The 21,364-nt window shown below is 29.5% G+C and overlaps 1 protein-coding gene across 1 annotated transcript; it reads left to right on the forward strand.

The window, feature by feature from the left end:
• Positions 1-135: 135 nt before the first annotated feature.
• On the forward strand, positions 136-20,590 carry LOC107449619 (F-box and WD repeat domain containing 5). Its single transcript, XM_016065201.3, has 8 exons — positions 136-1,056; positions 4,017-4,191; positions 7,651-8,063; positions 10,801-10,975; positions 12,743-12,980; positions 13,731-13,916; positions 16,041-16,253; positions 17,179-20,590. The coding sequence occupies exons 1-8, from the start codon at positions 703-705 to the stop codon at positions 17,393-17,395; spliced, it is 1,971 nt and encodes a 656-aa protein (XP_015920687.2). The 5' UTR covers positions 136-702; the 3' UTR covers positions 17,396-20,590.
• Positions 20,591-21,364: the final 774 nt, after the last annotated feature.

The raw sequence follows: 21,364 nt of genomic DNA on the forward strand, positions 1-21,364 counted from the left end.
ATAAATACATATGAAAAAATTCATAATAAAGAAGATTAAGGCATAATTTAAAACCCAAAAAAGAAAATTTCACTCCTTTTTTATTTTTGCATATTTAATTTTTTTTTTAGTTTTATTTTTAGGCATCGCTGATGTCGAGGATCCAAAACCGAAAATAGCTGCACGATCAGCTGCTAAGCTTTATCTGTTTACGTTTGGAAATCGGCTTGAGGAAACGTTCGAAAAACAAGAATAATTTTAAAATTGGGGTTATTCCTAATTTATAAGATCAGCATATGTTGAAGCTTATTTAATTGCTTCATTTTTTGAGTATTTTAGCTTAAGAGTTTCTCTGATGAAACTTATTTTTACTTGCCCGTCTTTATCCAAGAAATACAATAACGACATTGATTTTTCATAGCAAAATTCCTGTATTTCGTAATAATTTTAAGCTCCTTATTTGTTCAGATTAATGTCCAATCAATATTTTACGCAATTGCAATTTGTCCGAGATTTAACTAGGCTGTGTTTTACGTTAAAAGTATTTTATAAAATAGAATTGTGGTAATAAAAAGTATATCCATAATTAAAAACTTGCCTCGTTGTTTATATAATAATTTGTTGAATTTTTGCACTGGATACTTTTTAGAGTGGATAGATTTGTTCAGAATTGATTGAATGTATTTTAAGTAAAATGATGTTTTTAGTCTGAAAATAAAAAAAATGGAAGCCTCGGAATTATGGCACATAACCCCGGATCCAGTATTATTGTATATTTTTTCTCATTTAAGTGCAAAAGATCTGTTGAATGTGAGGAAAACTTGCAAGAATTGGCATCGTCTCGCCAATGATGAACTGTTGTGGAAGAGACTTTTGCACAATGACTTTAAAATTGACAAGAATATTCCAATAGCACCTGGTAAGTATTCTTGGTTCAATGAATACAAGAGACTGAAGTATCACACACCAACACATCAGACTGAAGTGCTGGTTGAACACACTCATCAGGTGCTTCATGTCAGCTTTTCACACAATGGAGAGATGTTTGCAAGCAGCTCTAAGGATGGTTATATTAAGGTAATGAAATTATTTCCCTCTTTGTTTGTGGTCAATATTATTGATAATCCAGACATGATTTAGAAATTCAAGGGCTCTAGGCACAGAGCTTTCGGAGAGGAGTGGACTCCACTGGTTGTAACTCAACTAGGTGCCACAATTTCGTAACATTACAAAGGTCTTTACTGGCTTTTAAATCCAATAAATGATGTTTCCAGTCACGAAATATTCTGTCCTACATTTTATACATAATCAGAATTTGAATGGGAAAAAACATATCATAAATATTTCGAAACAAAAATTTTTTTTTTACTTTGGACCCTAGTTAGGATTGAAAAAGTGATGATTATTTTATGGTAAAAAATCTAATTTGGCAGTTTTATTTTACATGAGAAAAAAGTGCCTTTTTTCTCCCTTGAAAATGCCATTTTGTAGAAAAAAATGCCTATTTTATTGAAGGCATCCTGCTCCTTTTCAAAAGAAATGTAAACATGTGAGTTTAAGGGATATTTTAAATTATTCAAAGAAGTAATTTTTTAAATTTGGGGAGGAGAGTATTTTTCTGTAAAATAATCATATTTTCAATGTTTACTTTTGTAATCATAAAAAATAAGAAACAAAGTTGCAGATTTATAATCCCTGGTTTAATTGAATGGGGTGAGAATTTTCATAAATTATTTATGAAAATCTTGCCTGATTGCATAAAATAACAAATAAGATAAAGTTTGGTTTTACTGAAACTGTAATTTTTAATCTTTTTTAGGAAATGAGAAATTCGACAAAATATTTTTTGGTCGGATAATTTTTTTAAGTGATTTTATTATGTATTTCTTTTAACTGAATGAAAGAAAATTAGAGGAATTTGTATTATTCTAAGGAAAAAGACAAGTATTTAAGGATGAAACGGAATAATTTGTGCAGATGGATTAAACCAGGGCTTGAAATTTCAGTTTGAAAGGTACTAGTTAGACTGAAGTTTTTGCTCATCTATTTTTCAAATATTTACAGATTTAGTATAAAGAAGTTTTTGAGGATTAAAATTAGAAAAGAATGTAGAAAGTTAAAACGTTATTGTGATAGGTTTAAAAAACAGTGAGTTCATGTAAATCGAATGTAAACCAGAAAGTTTCAAATGATTAGTTAAAAAAATCAAAATACAAACAAATTAGGTAGATTATGTAATCTTAAGTAATCCAATCCTGTCATAATTTCCACACATTTTGATATTTTGAAAAAAATTCAGCATTTGAAACTTATGGTTTATTCTTGCATTACATTATCTCACATTTCTTTTGCTTAAATTAATAATTACTAATTCATGTGAAACAGAATTTATCATGAAAAGTTTCCCCCATCCTATAGCGTGCACTTTATATTTATTTACCACTGCCTTTTGTGCTAAATACCATTTGTCAGTTGCAGCTCTATGGTCAAACTCTATTATAGCATTTCTGAAGAAACATAGAAATTTTCTGCAGTAGGGAACCGATTATCCGGAACGGTCGGGACCATCGCTATTCCGGATAACTGATTTTTCCGGTTTTCTGAATCGCTACAAAAAGCCGTTTTTTTATTGTTAAACCCAACTAAAAAAATATATATTTTTGGAAATAATCTTAAAAAGAAGAAAAAACGATGAAGTAATACACTAATGATTATTTCCAAAATGATGGTAAGGTAAACATCTTTAAAAAAAGAAAGAAAAATCGCGAAATCTTACGAGGAAAAAAAAATTTTTTTTTTTTTTAAATGGCGAGAAAATTTATCGAATTTCGTTCCGGTTTTTTGGTTTTCCGGTTTTCTGATTTCCGGATAACGGGTTCTGTGCTGTATTTATAGAAATTCTGAGCAGATCTTCTTAGGGAATTTAGAATCCTGAGACCCAATCAAGTCTATTGTAAAAATCTGATGTAATTATGATAGTTTGATTTGAAATGCAATATTTCGCAAGACAAAACTTACTTGCCCGATTTAAATATTCAACCACCACTCGCAAGCTGGCTAGTAAAAATTTTAACTCTGAATTAAATGCTGCAATTTTGGTGTAAAAATGAATTAAATTACAAGGAATTTGAAATTTCTTTTCTCTTTGATGATGTAGTTTCAAAGTAATGGATGTTAATCTTGAAGAAAATTATTCTCTTTTGTTTTATAAATCTGAATCTAAGTCTCCAAAAATTAAATTCTTGTCTTCAACATATTTTTCTTCTTCGAACTAAAATTAGGTTTCTATGTATTGTGTCTTATCTAAGATAATTTAAAATGACCAGAATCTTTTAATATCCAAGTTAAAGAAAAAGTCATAGAAAGTATAAAAAATTGCTAGATCAAGAGAGGAATAAAAACAGAAAATACTATGAGCAATTGTTCAGGAGAACAAATGTTTGTAACTTGAGGTACTTGCTACGTTTTTCATTTCACTTCACTTTTGAGCTCTTTAGAATGAAAGTGTTTAGTTTCTTTTTGTTCAAAGTTTAATTATCTAGTACTTGGAAATAGACTATCAGATTATTGGAGTTAATATGGACTTGGACTTAGACCAACTTTAATAACTGAAAAGCTTTGTTAAAGCTAAAATCTGAAATAAAATTTTTCAACAAACGCATGTTGTGGGCGACCAGCTACTGCTCGTCTTATCACTGGCAAGTATTCTCCATTTTACCTTATGTTCCTACTTTAAAACCGCAAGATATTCAGACTATTTTTTTTTTTTTGAACTATTAATACAAGGGTTGTCTTTCCGAGCTTTCATCAAATTGTTAAGTTTGTTTCGTACTGAAGACACATTTTTTTTATTTTTGTAAAAAGATTTCTTGGTACTTTCAATATTTTTTGAAATAAATAAAGTAATATTTGTTTAAAAACAAAAGTTTAAAACGTAATTGTGATATATAATATCTCTCCTAAGAAAAATTCCAGAAGTGACCTTTATTGTGTCATACCTGATGAATGAAAATATCGTAATTAATGTGATATTTCAGGTGTGGAATGCTACCTACCCGGCAACAGTTTGTCACAGTACGGATATGAAGTCTTTCAGTTGGAACTACACACAGTTTTCTCAGTTCAATGAAACAGACACTCTTCTCTTAGTATCTGGTGTTCATTTTGGTGCTCACACAGCATCAGGAGAGATTGCAGTATTCAATCTTCAAAGTAAGTTGTTTGCTATAATAATACCAATAAAAAGAGTGCAAATGATCCCCAAATGTAACACTTTTAAATAAAGTCATAACGATTGTTTAAAAATATTTAATCTTTTTCTTTCAAATTTTTTAAAATTATTCATACATATTGGGATAATTTTTTCATTTGATAATTTTTTTCCCCATTCAGCAGCATAAGCAATTTTATAGCACATAATTTATGTTTTTCTAGACTGAGAAAATAAGATATTATTTTCAAATACAGTAGAAAGTCCCACATCTAGACTGGTTTGTATATATTTTCAGGAAACCTCAATTTTCTAAAACCTTTTTTAACAATCACTAAACAGCTTTTTTTTTTCGAAAAAATATTCCATTTTTAAACGTTTATTTTGTTCAAAATGTTACAAATGGAAAATTTTATTTTTGCTTGATGCATTAACCATTTATTCTGTCTTTTCAATTAGCACACTTAGGAATTATTGAAAAGACAAGAGCAGTTGAAGAAAAACAAACTTCAGTTGTTAACAATAAATATTTATGCAGCTGAATAAGGGATTGAAAAAATAAACACCCATTAACAGCTTCTTTTTTCTTTCATTCAAAAATCTATGGTAAATGATAAATCAGGGTTGGGTTTTTGCCGTCAATAACTGGTTTTTGACATGACAGTGGTAAAAACTGTCAAAGCCTACTGTTTTCTTTAATTTATGGCATATAGCGGACAATATATTATTTTGACATAATTGCCTTCATAAATAAATGTTGTAAATGATTGCTATTGATTTTGCAACTATATACATGTATTCTTATAGAAGGATATAATACATTCATATAGAAATATAGAGGGATATGATAACAAAATGATATAGATGATAATGATAACAAAAGGTTAGTGCAATGTTGCAAGGAAACTCTAAAAGGATTTCCCAGGCTTTTTCATGTCTCATTTCTGTGTAAAATATTGAAAGCAGAATTGATAAGAAAAGTTTATTTTATGAGGCTTTCTTTTTATGTGTACATGTGTTTCTCATAGCAAGATTTTAAGAATGAAAGTAATCAATCTTGACATTCTTCAGTAATGTAATATGCCAAACAAAATGATGCTTGGAAATGTTGAAATTGTTTTTAGTATCCTAATATTTTACTTCAAATAGTATGTTTTGATATACTCATGTTGGGAAAATGCAAGAATCTGTTCTTAAATAATTTTTAACAACTTTTTTTCTAGTTTTATTGCCCAAAAATGAATTAATTTTAAATTATAAGCAGTTAAACTCAAATAAAAATGCAGTTTTAACAAAACTATGTTTTTTTTTTACAGTTTGACGTTTTTGACAAAGAGGTTTTTGACATGACGGTAAAAACCGTCATGTGTCAAAAGCTTGCCAACCCTGTGATAAATATGTTTCACATTTTAATAATATTTTTTTCTTTTTATTAAATGGGGTCAATTTTCCTTTCCAATTTAAAATTTGTTTTTTCATCTGAATATTTGTAACTCCTAATTCTTCTCTACAAATAGAATTCAAAGAGGAAATCTGCATTCATGGAAGAGAAAATGAAGCATATACTCTGCTTACTTTTTCATTATTTATTTCATTTTATTAGTGACTTGTAGATTATTATGCTAAACACACTTTCGTTAATTAAAAGTCATTTAATAAATAACAAGATGTCATAAAGTAAAAATTAATATTATCAATTATTTTTCATTTTTTATTGAACAACACAGGCTTTGATGTTTCTTTGCCTTAAAGCTTATCTCTTTGAAAATCTATTTTCCAGACTTCAGAAAGTCCCAACAGAAATATAGAATTTATAGTTGCAATATTATTTACTGTCATAATATTTAATGAAAGATAGGAAATTTTAGTTGAAAACTTCAAGCTTATTTTGTATAGTGCTATATTTCTGTTTTATTAATTTTTATATTTACCGAAAAATGTTTACCTTTTCTAGATTTAGTATTACATTCTTACTAGATTTATAATTTTTTTTTTTAAATCTTAAAATAGTTTAAACCTCAAAAATTGAACTATCTTGTTTTTGAATAAAACCCTTAATCATGCAAAATATGATGTTATAAAAGAGGGGAGAACAAGACAAATTTATTTTAAAAATAACAGAGTTTATAAAAGTTTGACCATGGTGAAATTTAGGATTTTTGAAATACAATTATTTTCAATCATTTATTTCTGTAGCATTTTGTTTTTTATACTTATTCATATTTATATTTGATTAAAATCATTGACATTGCTTTTTCAAATAGCATTTTCCTTCTTTTTAAATTCCAGGGCTGCCATAGGAGACTAAAGAGGCGACTAAAACGACTATTTTAAAGCAATAGCAACTATGGCGACTATTTTAGAAGAAATATGAGTAAAAACAACTAATTTGCAATGAGTTGCTTAAAATCGGCTACTTTTTTAAGCCAAAACGACTAAAATGAAGAATAGCTTCATGAGTTTCCCCCTTCCCCCACTTTTTTTGCCGCTCTTTCGTTTGATCCTAACTTTATTATTTCTCACTGTTTGATGTCAAAAGCATGACAGGCATATTTAACCAATCAAACTGATGGAATTGGTATTCGCTCTACGTGAATGCTCCTCCTGCTTCAGAACGCTAATGTAATATCTTTGAGGATTACGTTTTTTCCCCTCTTTTAATTTGAACGAAGTAGCAAAATTAAAAAAATTGTCTTTAATTACTCCAAATGTGTTGTTAATTTTTTTAGAGCTATTTAGAATAGAAAAAAAGGTATATGGTGATATTCGTTTCGTCGAGTTGTGATCATAATTTTTTTGATAGCATTAAAATTTGGAAATGTGTCAGTTATGAAAAATAAACAAAATAAAACGGAATTAAATTGCAATATTTCTTTTTTTTTTAAATATCTAAACTAAGCAGCTGCAAATTAGAACTGAGAAAGGAAATTCAAGTTTCAAATTCAACTGTTCTGTAACAGATAAAAATAAAACTACCTGTTTTTATGCGTAGTGTGAAAGAATATATTGTTTGCAAATCCTCAAATAAATGTACATTTTTTATAAAATATGAGTATCTAACTGCATGTTATTTGAATTTTATGCTATTACAGCACAAGTAATTAAAATTATATTCGAAGAGGATATGATGTTAGCCACTATTTTATATATCTTGGAGACTATTTAGGAGACTTTTTTTTCATATATGATGCAACTAAAGCAACTATTTTTCTTGTTTTCATCCAGTGGCAGCCCTGAAATTCCGACCTCAATATAGTGGCGTAATCTGTGTTTTATGGTTTGTGGTTGATGAAATTTAACATAAGATATTGTGTAGAATAAATATTAGTATAAAAACTCTTGAAAATTTTTCTGCTGTATTTATTTTTCTACTTCTGAAAAACTTATCTGAGCAAAATTGTTGAAATTTCTTATTTTTTTCGATATTTTATTATTTAATCTTAAATGACTATTTCTTTTAGGAAATTTTACTCTCCAGTGTCGTGTATTGAATAAGCCATATGATATTTTTGGTACCTGGTACACAGATGAATATCTGCTGTCTGGGAGACTTCATTTTCTTGGACATTTAGTTTCTTGTTCAGCATTGTGGTTAAACAAGGCATGGCAGGAATCTGAATCTGAAAAAAAGCCCATTGTGAAGCGTCTGTTTAAGTTTTACAACAGAAAAGCCAGCTCAATACGTACTATTACTGTGGCTAACTGTCACATGTCAGATTTCAAACTTGACAGCATTAAAGAACCCCACTCATCTTCTGAAACTGTTACACACGGAAACCCTGTGTCCAGAGATGCTGTGGCAGCTAATAACTGGTCTCGTGTGAGAGGGCGGACACTAGAACTGGCCAAAGGTTCTTTTCCCCAGGATATTAAGGTAAATGAATGATTTTTTGTTGACTGAAGTTTAAATACTGTATTGTGACTGGGTTTGTAACACTCATACTACCAGTCGTAATGCTCTGTCCTCCTTTCTAGTCTCTTATATAACGGTCGCTGATCAGTAGACCCAATTTTTTCAACAGAGACAATTTCTCCAAGGACCAGGACTCTCCAAAGCCTAAAATTCCTTAAAGGAAGGCAAATACTTTTTAATTTGTTAAATTTTTCTTTATATTTATGTATGTTAGCAAAATTCTACAATTTAAGTCAAAGTGTTCTTCACATTTAGCTTAGATTAAGAAAAATATAAAACTACTTACATTTGGTTTTTAGTTCGAATAAGCATTGACAAAAATTTGAAATTAACTTTAATTATATAAATTGATACTTGCAAAAATTGAATCAATGGTAAAATTTAACCTTGCTACTATAAATTCTTTGTTTAGCCTTGATTCTACTTATCTTACTTTGACAGAAGCAGAAGGAAAAATGCCTTGTAATTTGTACTCCTTTCATCTCTTATTTTGAGTTTCTTAAAAAAATATTATTTTGTATTTGGCATTATTAACTTTATTAGTAATGTCTGTAAGTTTCTTCATAAATTATTATTACATCTTTCAAAATATGTATATACAGTGCCCGCCGCTAATAAAATCACCGGATAATAAAATCAGCCGCTTTATAAAATCAAATCGGCAAGACCTGAATCGTTACAATATTAATACATGTTAAAAACATCCTTTAATAAAATCAACACCGCCGCTTTTTAAAATCAAAATTTTGACTACATAATAAATCAAAAGTGCGATATTTTAGCTTTTTTTGTTCTTATTTATAAAATTTTAATTTTTCGAAGTTTAAAGATTTTTTTAGAAGAAGCAACAGTTACTCACAAACCTCTAAAACAGGTGTGGTTAGCACTTTCCTGTGATATACATAGTGTAAGAGTTAAGGAAAAATGTGGGTGGTAAGCGGCGAGTTCGCAGAAATCAATTTAACAGTGTCAATTCCTTGACTTGAATGAAGTTTGGAGAAACCCATCTCACTCAACAGGGGATCGAAGGGGTTGAATTCTTATCTTACTTTTTATTGAATGTTCAAAAATGCACGCGAACGAAGAATTCCAATTTCCCGTGGAATTTTATTTCACAAAGCACAGGATTTTGCTAACTTATTTGGTGATTCTGATTTTAAAGCTACAGATGGGTGGCTAACCCGATGGAAAGAACGCAACAACATTGTCTATCGTAAATTGCATGGTGAAAAGCAAGATGCTGATTTTAGCTCTGCCGCTGATTGGGTAAACAACGTGTGGCCAACACTCATCAAAGACTATAAACCAGAGCAAATTTTCAACACAGATGAAACAGGATTATTTTTCCGAGCACTTCCTGAACACACACTGCTGTTTAAAAATGAATCGACTGGTGGATGTAAAAAAATGAAGGAAAGACTAACCGTGCTGCTAACATGCAACATGACAGGAACTGTGAAAAAAAATCCTTTAGTGATAGGAAAGAGTTTAAAACCTCGATGTTTTAAAGGAGTAAAACACCTGCCCACCAGTTATGCCAACAGCTATAACGCATGGATGACATCCAGCATCTTCACAAAATTTCTTCTTGAATGGGACAAGGAGCTGAAAAATGAAAAGGTCGTTTTACTTTTAGACAATTGTTCTGCGCACCCTGCTGATGAGGACTTGAGTTTGAAAAACATTAAATTAGTGTTTTTGCCACCCAACACTACAGCTATTATTCAACCCCTTGATCAGGGAATCATAAGATCATTCAAGTTTCATTACAGAAAAATGGTTGTTCAAAAAATCATTAGTGACATAGACTGTGACAGCTCTTCGGAACTCTTAACTGCAAACAAACTATCGAAATCCCTTACGATTTTGGAATCAATGCATTTGATTCGTAACTCATGGGACATTGTTTCAACCCAAACAATATCAAATTGCTTTAAAAAGTGTGGATTAAGCACTGGTGATGGAGCTGATAACTGTTTCGAAGAAATGCTCAGCAATGAAGAAAATGATATGGACGAGAATTTTTCATGTTACGTAGCTATTGACGATCACCTACAAACATCAGGAGAAAAATCTGATTCTGAAATTGTTACTGACATCAAAAATTGCAAAGTTATTTCCAATCAAGAAATGGAGGAATCAGACTCAGAAGATGAAATAAACTCATCAGTGCCATCTTCAACGGAAGTCAGAAAAGCACTTAATGTATTGCGGCAAGCTTTAGAACAAAGAGGAGGAAATATCGAAAACTATAAAAACTTCTATAAACTCTCAAATGATGTTGAAAAGTTAATTTTAAATAGTGCAACTCAAGCAACCATTGATCGGTTTTTTGCAAAAGTTTTGTAAATTTAATCTTATATAGGGTTTTACTTTATTAAAATAATTAAATTAGTTGAATAAAGCATTAATGTTGTCATTATTTCAGCTTTTGAAGTGTGTGCATTTAGAATTTTAAAAATGGGATTTTTTTTCTTCAAATGCTGAATCGCCTCTTAATAAAATCAGCCGCTTAATAAAATCAAAAGAGCATAAAACGAAAGTGATTTTAATAAATGGCGGGCACTATAGTAAAATTGACCTAGAGTCTAATAATCAGTGAATCTATAGTAAAAAAAGTGTATTATTGTTGGGAGTTTTTATATTTTCTTGACAATGTGTTTTTGAAACATGCACTTGAACATAGTATTATTTCTAGGTTCACTTCACTGCTGAGAGTAAAGAGGCATGCACCATGGAAAGTCCGATAAGGTACAGTCAAGAATACCGTCGTGCTGAGGTCCAATCTGAGTCGAGTGAAGAAGAAGAGAACACTAGCTCTGACTTTGAAGACCCCCTGCTTCCATGGGATGAAGAGTGGAGTGGACTCAGTGGTAACCGTATTTTTTCTTTTCAATAGTTAAAATAGATATGGTTTCATTTATAACTTCATTATTGAATCAAAATTCATTAGTTACAGATAGATTTATTATCTTGTACATGAATTGGTACTTTATGTAATAAATAGGAATTTATTGGAGTTTTTTTTTTATAGATACTTTTTAAAGAAGGGTTATTTTTCAATAGGGGGCACCACTATGATAAAATTTAAATGCAATCAAAATGATGATATTTTATGAGAAATTTTTATTTATCCTTTTAAAATGGGATTTATGGGGTAGATTGTGGATAGTTAATTGTATTAACATTTAAGGAGATTTGTATTATCACTTTTATAGCGGATTAGAGGGTTTGTGACTGTTTTTTCTAATGGATCTTTTTTTTGTTCTGATGTTCACGAGATACGGAATGACTTTTAAGCGAGTAAACAGGTCAGTATGGATTATTTCGCCTTGCTGAAAAGAGTATAAGAGGCGTGAAGAGTGGCGGAGAAAGCAGTGCGACGGGAGTGCAGATCGTGCCCGATGGAATGTTGGGTTGAGACATCACCGCTGACGGGATCTATCATGGCTGCTAGAATTGTGTTCTGAGCCGGTATCATCGAGAAAGAGTTTAGATATAGCTGGAGTCTCGGAGTGAGTTGATCTAGGCTGAAATGCTGAAAGGTTGATGTTTGGAAAGAATCTCTGGATGCAACGACTAGGTACGCAACATTGATCGGATGAGCTGTTGTCTGGAAGAAAGTTAATCTGAAGCCTCAGAATAGTTGACTCCCGTCAACTATTGTGAGACTGAATCTTTTCAAGTGATAGACTGAATGTCGCTAAGTTTAAGGCGGTTGGCAAGAATTGAGCGTTCCTCGACTGAAAATCGAATGTTTCCCTGGTGCACTCTGTCTTACTAATGGAGGGCTTAAAGAATTGAATGGCGGGCGGAAACTCGAAGTTCTCCTACTCCACAAGTCTAGCTGCAAACCCGGTGGGCGTTCCAGAAGGTGATCTGCAAGTTCCTTTTGTATTTATAAACTCTAATTTCTTACCTTTTTAGTAACTTTTTAGAAGAGCATTTTATCCCGAATTTTAAATTATTTCTATCAGGTGTTAAGATACCTATTTTAAGATGAGCCTTGGATATTTGATTCTAATTATCGGTTGTAGGAATATAATGACCTAAAGTTTAAATGTTTTTGTAGATTTAGAATGAGCAAGTATTTTTATTTCGTAATTGTCTCTTTTAGTGTGAATTAATTGAATGTTATGCATATGAAATTTAAAAGTGCTTTTTATCGAAAAGTTTTATCTTGAGTATAACAATTTAGAAATTTAAAAGTGTATAAATTGGAAATTTTTGTACACATGAAGGCATCTGGAAATGATTGAAGTTGTGTTTGTTAAAAATTTATAGTTATAATGAAATTTAATTTTACTGGTTAAATGTTTCATGTAATTCATTAATTGTCTATTTTTGAACCTGGGTAACTGTTACCAAAATTCAATTAAAAGATCACAGCCTTGCCAAAGTTTGAAGGGTAACGGTACATTTATCTCAAACCCCAAAATATAAATCTTTTAGCAGATATTCATAATTTTTTTCATCTAACTTCTAAAAAGGCTCTATTCTGTTTTTAAAGTGATTGAAAAACATTTTAACTAATTCTCGCTTCTCATAAGATATAAATGATGCCTTGTTAGGTAGTTTCAAAAGAGAAACTTTCTTCAGAGAGCTTGATTCTAATTAAACTAAATTTTTGGTGTCTTCAGAGGAAGAGAACTGCCAACAGCAGCATTTTGGTCGAAGAAAGATGAAGTCTCGTAAACTGTCTCAGAAGAAGACCAACATTCAGCAAGAGGAAGAAGAGAGTGAGGCAGGAGATAGTTTGGAAGAGGACGGGAGTGTTGGGAAAATTCTAGACCCAAGAGAGAAATTCTTAATTTTTACCACTGGCTCTTTGACTTACACACCACACCAAATTGGATTCAAGCGGATTAAGCCCTTCAAGTAAAAATAATTCCTTATTTCTGACAATTTTTAAGATTCATTTAAATGTAATGATTTTTGCTTTTTTATTGTAAATGATTAAAGTTGAATTATTTCAACACAAAAAATTTTAATTTGTTTAAAAAAAGTCAAAGTCAACTTATATGTGAATTCGACAAAGCTTTGGATCTTTCTTTTTGATTGTTGTCAATTAGATTTCAGTTTTAAAGCTTATTGCATTTACACACGTTACATTATGCATTATTTCTCTTAAGTTAAAGTCTTCTAAAGAGAAAAAAGTACCAACGTATGAAATCACCTTTATGAATGAACTTTTTGTTCCGTTTGGTTTTTGTATTAACTTTTTCAATGTTTTTATTATGACTCTGCATTAAAGAGCGTTTCTAATTATCATTATTTTTTATTGTTACTTTTTTCTAAAAATATGGCAAGGTAAAAAAGTTAAATTAAGATCCCATGCCAATAATATAGCTAAGTTTTGATTAGTCTTCAATAATGAGAAAAATTACTTATGAATAACAGGTAATAATTATTAATGATTTTAAAAAATGTTGCTATTCTGCTGCCGGATACTTAATCATTATTCGTTACATCTCGACGTATCATTCAGTAAAGCCTCATGTTCAAAGTTATTATATAATAAAAATTAACCTTCTTCTTAAATTTGTATTGCAATAAGTAAGTTGCACTGTTTTTTAATTTTTTTGTTGCAATAAAAACTGTTTTGTACATTAAAATATTTTTGTAAAGATTTGCTGAGCGAATCACAGAGACTCCCACATTGGTGCAGCGTATTGCTGAGAGGCAAGAAAGAAACCCAACTGCATCTCCCAATTGGTATGATGAGCAGAGTGTCATGCATTACTTTGATAAAATCGACCATGTCATTGATTTGCATGGACACATCATTGGAATGGGACTCTCTCCTGACCACAGGTATTTTCACTCCACACTTGTCTAACTTTTATTTTTTTACAGATAAAAAATTTCCTAGAGGTCAAAAAATTTATGCCTGAATTTTTATTTTCTGGTTTTATAAATCTGATTTCTGATATTTTATCCTCAGGGTGTATGAACAATTCAAACTAACGTATTTCAAACAACATCAGGTATATATGTAAATGCCTAAAGGAATAATCCTTAGTTAGCCGACCAGGTGGCCGAGTGGTTAGCGTGCCTGACTGAGGAGCCGATGGTTGCGGGTTCGAATCCCGCTCAGGGCATGGATGTTTCTTTATCTCCCTCTGTGTTCTATGTCCTTTCTTCTGCGTGATTGAGTGAATATAACCCACCCTATAAACGGGTTTGTGGTTGTATGACGTGCACGACGCTACTCCAACGCCGTGGCTTAGCCATAGGTGCTCACTGGGTAATGATAAGAGAGTAGCAATTCTGGCTTTTCTGAGGCCTGATTGGAAAATGGGATTCTGGTGGGAAGATAGACCCAAGTGCCCCCATTAACCAAGAAAAAAAATCCTTAGTTATAGATTCTAATGTGTGACTTTCTTGGATAAATAAAGTATGTCTTAATTTTAAATAATTTGTTGCGATTATTAAAACTGGTGTTAAACTAATAAATATAAATTAAAACTTCATAAGACACCATGCACAAAAAATAGTTTCAAAGGGAATGAGCTTCTCCTCATCATGCAATCTTTTTAAAAGTACAATGATCAAAAGATGGGCGGTTTGAGAAAGAATGTATATTGTAATGAAATCATGGAAAAGAAGGAAAAAAAAACTTCATTTTTAACTCAAAAACTACCTGAACAGACCCCTGTTCATAAAATTATTCAAGAAAAGTTTTTAAGAATAGAAATTTAAAATAGCAGTTTTAGATCTCGGAATTATTATTATTATTATTTTAATTGTATTTGGCTAAAATAGTTTTCTTTTCTGTAATCAGAATAGCAAATACATACAGAATTCAGATTTTTCGTTTCTTTTTCTTATTCTTATGTATGATATCAAACATTTTCAGATATTAAAATTTATTTTTACTTGTTTTTACCAGGACTATAAGGGATCGCCAACAGAATGACTTGTTTTACAAAAAATTGTAAGCAAAATCATTTGGAAATCACTCACTCATTACTGAATATATTTTTCAAACAAAGAGCCAAAAATGCTATTAGTGGTATAACTTCATTGAGTAAAAGTAGTGACACTTAACTTGACACTTAAGCAGTAGCACAGCTAGTGGATGGATATTCAGGTTGTTGAATTCCTCACTTGGGCTCTTTGAACATTTACTTAATCCTTGGATTGTTTTTCTAATTCTTGGAATGTTTATCTTTTTCCTAAATTGTAATTTTTTAGTATTTAACAGAAAATGTGTGCTTGAATTAAAAATGGGTCTTAATATCTAAATTTTTTTATCGATTATAAAGTTGTTTACAAGCCACAAAAAATAATCACCCTGAATAACTTTTAATCTAATGATCCGATCTTCATGTACAAAGACTCAATGTGAATGGTTGGAGGGCCTTACTATAAATATGCTAATTTATTTGTTCGAACAATATTTCAAATTTAAAATTAGACAAAAACAGTTTGCTCTTAAAAAACATTCGTTTTTCCGATGGATTTGGATTTTTGAACTTCAAAATATGGGTGGTTGCTGCAATTAAAAAAATATGATTCCAATTGGTAGAACAGTTTCTGAATTAAATTTAAAAAAATATATATATATGTTTAAATTTGTTTTTTTAAAGAACTATTTGACTAATTTTGTAAAACGTTTTTTTTTTCTTCTTGAGATTCAATTGATAAAAAAGTTATAAGCTAAATTTAAAAAAAAGTTTTACCAAATGTTGAAGCTAGCTGGATCAATGTGGAAAAATTAAATTAACAATTATGCTTGAAATGGTTGGAAAACATTTTAAAACCTAAAAGTTACATTAAGTTTTTTTTTAAGAAAAACTATTTTTTTAATCTAAATTCACTGCATTTGCTTGTTTTACTTTTACCAATCATTAGTCATAAACAGCAAAAGTTTCAATGAAGCAATTCTTGGTGGATTTCTTTCAATAGCTTTAATTATTTTGTGTTTTCTCATAGATACCTGTATGTGAACAGTAGGCCATGGCCTCAGAACTATGTGATAGATAATCCATTAAGCCCTCCACCCATAGCCCAAGAGATAGATATACATGTCATTGATCTTTGCACTCTAAAAGAAGTTGGTACTATGCTCAGATCTCATAAAGCTTACACTCCAAACGATGAATGTTTCTTCATTTTTCTGGATGTTAGTGATCAATATGTTGCTAGGTAACCTGTTTTATTTTTTATTTCAAGCATAACATAAATAATTGACAAACTACTTAGTGGATAATGCTGAAATCTTTTAACAAAAGATTTCTATTTATTTATTTTTGTCATATTGCTTTGCAATAGAAAAGTCAACGTAAGAAACAGAAAATTCAAAATTGAGATATTTGTATAGTTGGCTTTTTAGTATTTTGTTATAACTGGTTAAATATTGCAAAGCTTTTTTTTCAAAAAATAATTTTTTTTCATCAGATTCTTAAGATTTTATTTTTGTGTTGTTAGTATTAGCAAGGGAAAGAAAATAGTTGTCAAATCACTTTTCTTCAAATCTATGATGAAGCACTGTTTATTTTTCAGTTGCCCAACAGCATGCATGTCTTTTTTAATTAGTAAAAAATCAGTACACAATTTTGATTTTTTTTAGAAAAAAATATTTAAAATTTTCTAATATTGTTAAAAGAAAGTCTGAATTTTTTTTAGGTTTTAGTAGTAACTTGGAATATTATTTTAAAATTTTGTTAAGTGTAAATTTTGATAAAAGTTGTTATCAGCTAACTTAGTACTTTATAAAATGAAATAATTAGTTTTATAAAAATTTCAATGTTATTTTTATTTTGTGACGGTTAACATTTTGTAAAATGGAAGAAAAAAATTAATTGACTGAGTACTCCCTACTATCTTGGAATTTTAGTTTTTTGACATACTTCTGGGTGTTGGATAATCATAGTTTTACATAAAGTTGTGTTTCAAACTGTCTTTAAGATTTAGTCCACATTGTGTTATATCTTCTGTTCAATTAATAAATTGTTTAAAACTATTGTTTTACTTACTCTGTATGTGTTATTCATCACATTTGAGAATTTTCACTTATGGTGAGGAGAAAAAAAAAAGTTTTTTTTCAGTTAATGTATTGTTATGGTTTCAGTGGTGCTGAGGATAAACGTGGATATTTGTGGGATCGCCATTATGGAAACTGCCTGGCGAAGCTGCCTCATACAGATGTGGTCAACTCTGTGGCTTTCAACCCTAAAGATCCTGAAATGCTGGTAACGGCCAGTGATGATTTCACCCTCAAAGTCTGGAGATCTAGAAACCGGATCAAGGAGCTGAATATTGACATGGGAGAAGACATGAGAATGTGATTTTGTTTTAGATTTAACAATTTATTATTATTATTATTATTTTAGAATAGCATAAGGGCTGGTTAAGATTTTGTTTTGTTAAGCATTTAGATACATTTGCCATTTATAAACAGCTAAATAAAGTAATAGATATCCATCCTTACTGTATGAATGGACTGCAATCACATTACGTAAGACCAAGTTTAATGCCCTGAAAATGCAAAATTAAAATAAACTGTATACTTATATGACACAGTAAGAACTCTGATTCTTAAAAAAAATATGAACTTTATGTTAAAAATATGATTTGTCATATTGTTGCTTTTAAATTTTGTTTATGTAATTTTATTTTTTTAAATTTTATTTATATAGAGAGAACACTTACTACTCTTCATTTTTAAAGCTGATTGAGATGCCCCACATCAAAAACTTAAGGATCAGCACATGAATTTAAAAAATTCTTTTTACAGCAGATCTGAACATAAATATGAACATATTTTGTCAATAATGACTTAATGGGAAGTAATTCCTAAACATTGTGTAGTTGGGCTTCCACAAATGTAACTTTGCTCAAGGTGCTTTTGGCATAGCAACTTATGGCAATCAATGTTACTGGTAAAGCATAAGCATCCCACCATTTCAGAAAGGCAAGAAAATTGATAAAACTAAGCAAAGTAGTTTCAACCTCAATGTATGTTTTTTCCCCAATATTCTGGGAATTTGTTTCTCCATTTATTTTTATTTCTGTTGTCTTATATTCTTGAATATTTAGAAAAAAAGTTACAAAAATTAAAAATAATTTAATTTTTCTGTCCTACTAAAGAATTTAATTTGACTTTAACTGTTGCATATAGTATAATCTGAATCAAAATTTCTCAACTAAGGGTAATTTCATAAATTTTTTAAAAAGGAACGAAGTCACTGTAATATGTTATAGAAATCAAAATTATGGTTCATATTTTGTAACAAACATATCAAAAAATACTCATTATGTGCAATATAGTTACATATAAATAGTATCTGATGCATGAAATGTTCATTAAGAAATTTTTTTCTTTCAATAATGGTCATCTCTCATCAGCCATTAGTCCCTTAGCTCTTTTACAAATTTGTGCAGTTGTTCCTTTCCTTTTCCCTTAGTAAAGAGATGTTGAAAATTAGATAGTTGGGCAGAAAATGTAATTTTCTACTCAACAACAAGAAATGCAATTTTCTGCTTGCTGAAGAAAGAACCAGAATGTTAAAAGGGCATTCACTTATTTGACACATTAAAGTTTATCAAATTTTGTATGAATTCTAAATGTACAATCACTTGAAACTTTCAGGAAATAAATATCAATTTCTTTTTTCAGAATTTTTGTTTGAAAATTAATAAATAAATGGCTGGTTTTAAATTAAATGAATGTGAGTACACTTACAATTTTAGAGCAGCTGTATTTATAAGCATTATTTGTAAATTGTTATGGTGAAAATATAATTGTTATTAAGCACTTTATAAATAGTATGAAGTTGAGATAAAAATGTCTTAAGTAGTACTATAATTTTATATATATATATAATGTTTGAGGATGTTCTTTGATGTCTATTTTGTTTTTTTAAATTGAGCTTATATGATAGAGTGTTACATTGTTATGTGTACTGAAGTTGTATCTGAATGCAATTTGTATTTCCAAATATTTTTTCTTGTTATATGCATACAATTAATACGTAAAAAAAACCCATCAGCATTTACAGAGATTGGATGTAATATTTTATATTTAAGTTTGGAAAAAATCAAAACTTAAAGGAAATATATTGGTGTTTATTATAAAATGCTATTGTGATGTTGTAATTGCCAGTGATGACAAAACTCATTGTTATTATCTAAGTTTTATAAAAAGAAAATATATCTCAGAATGTACCATTTATATGTTAATAACATTTTAAATATGCTTAATATCAAATTCAATTGGTTGTGATATATCAACTACATTATGTTTAACATAAAAGCTAGTTGTTTAATATTTACTAATTATAAATAAAGTTTCTTAATATGATTTAATATTATTGTTTGTTCAATAACAATCAGTTATTGACAGCAATTTTCAGTTTATATTTAATTTGATTTAAAGAATGAAATAATATTTTCTATGAGCTATAATGAGTTTCAAATAGCATTTGATTCCTTTAACAAGAGCAACCCTAAAGATCATTAAAATCAGTAGGAGCCTTGTTGTTGTTGTCGTACCCTATTAAGGCACTGAGGGTGCGATTGTTTTTGTTTTCCAGTGGCGCCCTCTTTGGCCAAGAATTCGACTTCTTGCCACACCAGTTTATTGAGCAGACTCTTCATAGATCTACAGATCGTAATTTTGAACCAAAGCAGAGAATGATCAATCTCCAATCTAGTACCCTCAGAGGTTTCTTTGGAAGACTTTGTGACCCAAAAGATTTAACGTGTACCGGTCACTATTAGTAGGAAGCTTAAAATGTATAATTTGGATGATATGTAATTTTTATCCCTTTGCTTTCACACAAAATTGTCCTTTTGTTTTTAAATTTATTTAATGTTTCTTTTTAAAAAACAAAGGTAATTTTTATGATTTAAATGTTTCTAATTTATAACAGTTTTTCACTTTTGATTGTTTGAAATAACAGAAATTAAGCTTCCAGGAAAAAAAAAATGGTTAGGCCAATTTTATTCACTCTTTGAAATTTTTTTTTATCATAAATGATGCAGACAATTAATATTTATTTTCTGCAATTTTTCCTTGAGCAGTGGGTAGAAATTTATTTCTCTTCAGGTGAATAGTTATGTGATATTTTTTCTGTGCTAAGGATGTCAATTTTTTTTTGCTCTTCTGTGAGTGTCTTTTAAAAAATGCAGAAGTATTTTGATATTTTATGCCAACTAACAATCACGTTACACATTGTATAAAGTCTTTCGACTCACAACCAATTTAAATTGATATGAAGAGGTGAAAAAAAATTGTGATGAATATAACTTATTATTTTCTTATTGAAAATTTTTAATGGAGATCAAAAGTATTCTGTATTTAAATTTAAAAAACTACTTTATTTTGTTTAAACAAAAATAAACAAGTATATTTGATGTATTTTATATTGTTTCAAAGAGATATTTATGAACTTTCATGTTTCCTAAATGTGTAATAACATAAAAAATTGTTTTTTTTTTTTGTAAATAATTTATTTCATTAAAAAGTCTTTGGTGCACGAGTATGACCCATTGTTGTTCATTTTAATAGATTTCCATGAAGACATGTTGTACAGTATTGAAAAATGTTTAAGGTTACATTTGAAACAAATAATTCATAGAATTTCCCTATATACACAATATTTTGTGTTTAAGACACAAGTGTTTTAATTCCTTTGAATCTAAATTTTCCTTTGATCTAAATTAAACTGAAGAAAAAGGTGAGAAAAATTACATAAAGAAAAAAATCTTAGTTGGTCAACTGATGTTAATAAAATGCACTTATCTCAGTGTTAGTTATAAAGCCTCACTATAACTTAAATATAGCTTTAAATTATTGAAACTGCATTAATTGATAACCATAATTAATAGAAAAATATAGCTCTATCAATCAAAATACCATTTTCATTTATGAATATAACACAAGTTATTTTTCTTAATTTCAATTCGTTTGAAAGTCATCACAAATTCACATGCTCTTTTTGTAAATATTTTTTTCACTTTTTTTGCATTAAATAATGACTTGTAAAAAAATAAATTTATCTTCATTGAGATATCTCGTCATTTTTATAAGCTAGTGGTTGAAAAAAATGAATTAAAAAAAAGGTCCAAAATTATGAAAAAAATGTTTAAGTATAAAAAAATGAATAAACAAAACAAATAAGAGAGTCTGATTAGGCCAATTATAAATATTAACATCTACATCAAAATTTTTAAAAGTTGTTCATTTACGTCGCACTAGAGCTGCACAATGGGCTATTGGCGACGGTCTGGGAAACATCCCTGAGGATGATCCG

This window comes from Parasteatoda tepidariorum, chromosome 2 (genome assembly GCF_043381705.1).
Source record: "Parasteatoda tepidariorum isolate YZ-2023 chromosome 2, CAS_Ptep_4.0, whole genome shotgun sequence".
Lineage (NCBI taxonomy): Eukaryota > Metazoa > Arthropoda > Arachnida > Araneae > Theridiidae > Parasteatoda > Parasteatoda tepidariorum.

Bases quoted from the DNA above. Each gene is read 5' to 3' on its own strand.
- LOC107449619 (XM_016065201.3), top strand. From the start codon at position 703: ATGGAAGCCTCGGAATTATGGCACATAACCCCGGATCCAGTATTATTG. The intron at 4,192-7,650 runs GTAAGTTGTTTG...TATTTCTTTTAG, and splicing joins TGCAGTATTCAATCTTCAAA to GAAATTTTACTCTCCAGTGT. The intron at 12,981-13,730 runs GTAAAAATAATT...ATTTTTGTAAAG, and splicing joins AAGCGGATTAAGCCCTTCAA to ATTTGCTGAGCGAATCACAG.